At 43.0% G+C, this 6,584-nt stretch overlaps 1 protein-coding gene across 2 annotated transcripts; it reads right to left on the bottom strand.

The window, feature by feature from the left end:
- LOC133474182 (uncharacterized) lies at positions 1-2,958 on the bottom strand. 2 transcript variants are annotated; one of them, XM_061765609.1, is made up of 2 exons: positions 2,826-2,958; positions 1-2,373 (listed from the first exon to the last, which is right to left on the bottom strand). In XM_061765609.1, exon 2 carries the CDS (start codon positions 2,282-2,284, stop codon positions 1,460-1,462), a length of 825 nt encoding a protein of 274 aa, XP_061621593.1. In that variant the 5' UTR covers positions 2,285-2,373; positions 2,826-2,958; the 3' UTR covers positions 1-1,459. The 2 variants fall into 2 exon arrangements, with proteins under 2 accessions (XP_061621593.1, XP_061621591.1); XM_061765607.1 differs by having other exon boundaries at positions 2,671-2,954.
- Positions 2,959-6,584: the final 3,626 nt, after the last annotated feature.

The raw sequence follows: 6,584 nt of genomic DNA on the forward strand, positions 1-6,584 counted from the left end.
GGGGGTGGAAATAGCATTTAATACTGAGACAAATAAAAATGGACAATGGCATGATTTGCATTTGTCATCAGTGGCATTCAGCTTTTTTTTATACAGCCACACACACGCAAACAGATGCGCACACACACACACACTTTATTTTGACATAAAATCACGAGAGACACATGATTTCAGTAGCAAGGCAACCTTGCACAAAACAGTATAAGTTGTCACATTTTGCTACATGCTGTTAAAGGGGAAACATAGCGCCATCTGGTGGACAAATAGTGGTCAAGTATTTTTGGAAATTAATATGCTCAGACAAATTCGAGCTATAGTAAATTCGTTCAACACAACTAAAATAGCAGGGGGGATAACATAATACGGAGGAAAAGAAAAATGGGCAATGGCGTGATTTGCATTCGTCAGTGACTTTCACCTGTTTCACACATTTGCCGCTCATCAAGAGCGATACACACTTATTTCAGCAGCAACCAAAATGTCGCATATTGCTACGTGCTTCGAATGGGGGAAAAGTGGTATCATCTGATGGACAAAGTCAGCCGGTAGTCCAAACTGAAATTTTAACATAAAGAATTGCATTTGTTTATGTTAACATAAATGTCGGATTAAAAAAAAATATTTTTTTTTCATTATGAACATCCTCAGGCAAATTGGACCTATGTAATTCATTCAACACAGCTAAAATAGCATTAAGAAGAATATAACGGAAGCACCTAAAAATGGACAATGACATGATTTGCATTTGTTGCCAGTGGCTTTCAGCTCTTTCTTTCAAACACATTCATACGCGCACTCTTTATTTTGACATACATCAATAGCAACACACACTTTGCACAAAATTGTAAAAGGTGCCATATTTTGCTACATGCTTTGAATGGGGAAAAGTAACATGTGATGGACAAATGGTAGTCAGCTGGTAGTTCAAAATCAAACTTTTAACATATACTAATCAAACCTAAAAGAAATCCTTTGTTAAAATGTGTGATCAGAAATGGGCATTTTCATGTTCTTTAATGAATATCCTCTGGTAATTTTGACTTAGATTTATTCAACACAACCAAAATAGCACTGGGCTGAGAGTAACATGTAATACTAAGAAAAATTAAATTGGCGAATGGCATGATTTGCATTTGTCGTCAAGGGGTTTCAGCTATTTTACTTTGTAATCTTAGCTTGGAACAAATTAAAAAAAAAAAAACTTTGTCTTTGCAGTTCATGGCTATTTTTCAATCTTAAAAGTATTGTAATTGAGTTAAAGGTTTTAGAACAGGTACATTAACACAATTCTCACAGCTTTATGTTACAGAAGGCAAGCTGTTAACATCCTAGTAAGGATGCAATTGGTAGATAATTCTTGTGAGAAAACGCTGTTCTGTCCCAGGGACTGTTCTGATTGTCTTGGTGTTGTGCTTGAGTGCAGGGCAGTGCCAAACGAACTCTGATGTTTGACATCCAGTCAGTGCAGGAGGGGGGTCACGGAGATCCCCTCACCCAAGCACACACGCTTGGAGTCCGGCAAACTGCTGAACGGCGTAGGTTCTGGAGGTCTCTTGAATGCGGATGGCATGGCACACCCATCTCTGTCCTCCCACAGTGTGCCGAGAGTCTCTGGGGGTTGATAGCCCGGCTCCTGAGGATCCAGCGGGTCTTTGGAAAGCAGAATGCTGATGGAGGGCACCGTCCTGTGCACAGTCATCTCCGATGTACCCCGCTCGGTGTTCTCCCACACTTCCTTCACCACCTTGTTCTGTAGCTTGGTCAATTGGTGCAGCGAGCCCACTTTGCGCTTCATGATCTCGGCACACGTGATGGTCTTGGTGACGGCGCGGCCTGACCCGGTGAAGACCACCTGTCTGAGCCCATCCTCTCCTCCACCGCAAAGTCCTTTCTCTCCTTGCATCCGCGCCATGGCGAAGCCCATCAAGTTGCGGATCTTACTCCCCTCTTTCACACGCATCTCCAGTACCCCCGAGGTCAGTCCGGGGAAGGGACAGGGGCTGTGCTCCTCAGTTCTGCAGACTTTCTTGAAGCCTTCCTGCCCCAGTTTGAGTGCAGCAGGAGGCACCGGTAGGGGTATCGGTTTGAATGTGGTTGTAATAACATTATTCTCCACTTTGGGCAAGCTGGCATTGTTGTAAATCTGGCCCTGGTATGGAGGAAAGGTCCCAAAGTGTTGTCCATTCTGTATTTGAATGGAGGCGTTTACTTCCAGTCCCTGATGGGGCTTGAACGCACCCCCGGTCAGGAAGTGGCCACTGACCACGCCGTCCCCTGTGAACATGGCTCCTGTCCTCAAAAGCCTCACTAATAGTCCAGATTTGTTTACTTTTCCATCATGGCAAGCCACTTGATTCTTCCTCCTACTGTCAGCTGTAAAGTTTTACAAACAGACTTCATAAAAGAAACATTACACTCTTCTCCCCTAAGAGTGATATCAACGCAGTCTTTAATACAGACTCTCTTAAAGAGGTGGAGAATTAAGATAAATGCCCGGCTCGTGAATCAAAAGCACTGCCGGGACCATTCAAGACGTTCTTTAAAGAGAGTCTCCATTTCATAGCATTTAGAAAGCGCTTCGGGGACAGATAACGATAATGAAAATAGCCTATATTATTCATTTCAGTTGAGTTTTTCTGCAAAAGGTATCAAATATAAGAAGTACTTTGCCTGTATCTTAAAGAAGACTTGACCTTTCCTCAAGCAGTCCAGTCCATCCGGGTGTCGCTCTAAACTCAGAAGTGACCTCGTTTCACTCCCGCTCATAAGTTCCGCCATCATATTTTGGACTTTTGCCCATTTCTAGTCTGGCATGAGTCTGTCACCTGAGTTGTGTGGAGTTCCCTGGAGCGCCCCGGAGCGTTCCTCCCCCGGAGCTCTGCCTCGTCTCCAGTGATGCCACGGGAAGTGTGTTGTTGCTCCCACAAAGAGACATGAGGGACAGGAGCTGCCTCGCCAATGCTCACAGGAGGAGTGTCTGTGTGGCTGAGAGGGAGTGGGGGGCATGAGAGGAAGAGGGGAGACGGCCCTCTTAAAGGCACAGAGTTTTTCATCTTCCATCACAACACCGTCCCCTCCCATGCCGCGTCAGCCCACTGTGTCCCTTTAAGAACACCCCGCATATCCCTGGCAACTTTGCCAATCTCTTTAGAGGACATTCCACTGTTCAATGTACATGACTGATTAAATCTGAGTATCAGAACAGTGGGTAAGTCAACCTTTAAAAAAAAACAAGTTTCCTCGAAACAATGGATTAAATTAGCTGTGTTGTAATTGCAAACATCCTTCAAAAGAGGTGAATGAAAGTCAGCTCCATAAAATTGTGGTGCTTTTAACTTTTTGCGGCCATTAGACTTTAAATAATGCCACTTTAAGGGCTTCAGTCAAGCGGTCCCGTTCTTGGGTTGTCATGCTGCCATCCAGGCTGAAAATTCTTTAAAGGAGACATTAAGCATGTTTGTTCTCAATTTCAAACAATTGTCAAGTGTCTTAATATAAGGTGTCTGTCATTCTGAGATCATAATACAAAGAGGAGTAAGAATTACAGCTCACTTATCCACATATAATGTTCCACATGAAACATTTGGGTTGCAGTTCTTTCTCATGCAAACGAGCCACTGATGAAGCCGCCCCCCAGTATTGTGGGGCCAATGCCGAGTATACTGTAGCTTTCGTTACCAAGATGACCAGGGCCAGAGTCAGGGGGTTGCACCAAGGCAAGGACTACTACTCGCCCAGTGTGTATTTAAAAAAAAAAAAAAAAAAGTGAGCCTACATTAAGAAAATCACTTCAACTTGGTTCAACTTGTACGCCAACCCAGAGCAACGTCACCAATCTGATGTCCATATGTCACTTTGAGTCAACAAAGCAGTGTACGACTACAGTTTGCTTGGCTTTTTGTTAAATGTTCACCTCTCGTCACTGCCCCTTAACCATTGACGTAAAAGGAACCTCTCTGTTGGGTCTGCAAAGAGATGGTGCTGGTCTGGCACCAGATTTCCGAGCTCCAAATTGGTGCTTTTGCTGTAAAACCATTGAAGAACAGGTGTCAATTTTCAGTGGTTGTACGTGACAAATTATAACTACTTCATATTGTAATAACATTTTGTAGGTATCCGTACTTGAGTATATCGTTTTCTGACGGCTTTTTACTTTTAACCTCTACATTTGAAAACAGAAATCTGTACTTTCTACTCATTACATTGTAAAAAGAGGCTTGTTTCTTAATTTAATCTCAGCATCTGACAACATGATATAAAAAAGACATTGAGAGGTAGAGTCAACCGCAGTTGAGATCTTAACTTATTTATTGACTGACATCTTCAAGTTACATAAGGTGGAAAAAAACAGGCACAGCAGCGACAGGAACGTGAACCAGGGAACATAAACGAAAAAAAAAATTCAAAGGAGCAAGATATTCCCAGTCCACGGTCATATTAAAGAGACTTCTTTGATGTTGTCAGGTGCGAGAAATATTTGTTGCTTCTGGTATTCAAAAATGTTCAGTCTAATCTGGAAAAAGACACAAGTTAAAGTGCATTTTTTCAGTTATCGTTAATTCTTAGCATTTCTTGTTCGGCAGTTCACACCGTTAGCAAAGCTATGGTTAAATGTTGTTTTGGAGTGTTTAGTGATTTATTTTTTCTTTCTTCCCAGTGTGACCCCCAATAAAAGAAGGAAACTAGTTTGTGTGCGGTGAAGTTTTATTTTTGGTTGTGCCAAGCTATTAAAGTGGGTACTGTATATGACTGACCAGTAAAAATTAATTTTTACTTTTGTACTTGAGTCTGTCTGTACTTTTCAGTCTGTACTTTTATTTTTTTTTTAAACTTTTAAGTAAAGGAGTTAAATCAGTAATTCTACTTTTACTGTTCTACTTTTTTTTTTTTTAAACACAAATCTGTACTTAAGCACAGAATGTGAGTACTTTTCCCACCTCTGCTAATTTTGGCTAGACCTCTGAACCATAAAAAAAGTGTGTTTTTCTTTAGTGATCAAAGACTCTAAACAGAAATTGCAGAGCATTTCCATGCTCAAAGCACCTCTTCGGTGACAGTCTTTCTTCTGTTAGATAGAAAGATGGATGGATAGATGAAGGGTGGATAGGAATCTTGATGGGCTTTCCATCACCAGTGGGTGGCGCTGCCCGACTTGCTTCTTGCACCCTATACAGGCCCAGACAGTTGTAGCGTCCACCTAATCAGCTTGGTGGACAGGTGGATTTGTTTTTTTCCACGTGTGACTGACAGATTGGAGAATGTGCGAGGACAGCCCACTGAGGCTGAACCTATAAGGCCGAGAGAGAGAGACCAACGAGTCGTAACTACCCTTCCACTCAGTATATCTCCCGGTAAACAGTGGTGCCCAGACAGGTACAGTATATGAGGCTAATATACAGGCCTGTGTGTTGCATAGGATGCTAATAAGGGAGTCCCTCGACCTTATTCAGGGATAGTACACCTTGTCACCTTCAAATGTCTCCATTGTACCTCACTGATCACCATCCCGAAAACTCAAATCATCTACATAGGCTATTGTCAATATTATCGAAATGTTTTGTATAACTGGCAATGAGTCTTTCAACATCTCTGGAGATATTTTGGCCCACTTTTTCTTGCAGAATTGTTTGAATTCAGCAAAACTGGAGGGTTTTCCAGCATGAACGGCCTTTTTAAAGTCATGCCACAGCATTTCAATCAGATTCAAGTCCTGACTTTGACTAGGCCACTCCAAAACCTTCATTTTTCTTTTTTCTTTTTTTTAAATACATTCAGAAGTTGACTTGCTTATGTGTTTTGGATTATTGTCCTACTGCAGAACCCAACTGTGCTTCAGGTTGAGTTCACAAACTGATGGCTGAGCATTCTCCTTCTGGATTTTCTGGTTATGAGCAGACTCTTGGTCTGATGTTCTTCTTCTGAAATGCTGTTACATTTACACCAGTCTGTCAGTCCATAGAATATTCTCCCAAAAGTCTTGGGAATCAGTCCTTTTTTTTTTTTTTTTTTGCCAAAGTAAGAGTAGTCTTTGTTCTTTTTGTTCAGCGGTAGTTTTTGCCTTGGAACTCCACCATGGATGCCATTTTTTTCACAATCTCTTCCTTATTGTTGAGTCATGAACACTGACCTTAACTGAGGCAAGAGAGAACTGCAGTTCTTTAGATGTTGTCCTAGATTCCTTTGTGACCTCCTGAGTCGTCGCTGTGCTCTTGGGTTATATTTTATAGGCCAGCCACGCCTGGGAAGGTTAATCACTGTTCCATGTTGTCTCCATCTATCCATTTTCTACCACTTATCCGAGATCGGGTCGCAGGGGCAGTAGCTTTAGCAGGGACGCCCAGACTTCCCTCTCCCCAGCCACTTCATCCAGCTCTTCTGGGGGGATCCCGAGGTGTTCCCAGGCCAGCCGAAAGACGTAGTCTCTCCAGCGTGTCCTGGGTCGTCCCCAGGGTCTCCTCCCGGTGGGACGTGCCAGGAACACCTCACCAGCGAGGCGTCCGGAAGGCATCCGAATCAGATGCCCCAGCCACCTCATCTGGCACCTCTCGATGTGGAGGAGCAGTGGCTCTACTCTGAGCTCCTCC

Source organism: Phyllopteryx taeniolatus, chromosome 2, assembly GCF_024500385.1.
Source record: "Phyllopteryx taeniolatus isolate TA_2022b chromosome 2, UOR_Ptae_1.2, whole genome shotgun sequence".
In the NCBI taxonomy this organism is placed as follows: domain Eukaryota; kingdom Metazoa; phylum Chordata; class Actinopteri; order Syngnathiformes; family Syngnathidae; genus Phyllopteryx; species Phyllopteryx taeniolatus.

Excerpts from the sequence above, each read along its gene's own strand:
- LOC133474182 (XM_061765609.1), bottom strand. The coding sequence starts at position 2,284 with ATGTTCACAGGGGACGGCGTGGTCAGTGGCCACTTCCTGACCGGGGGT.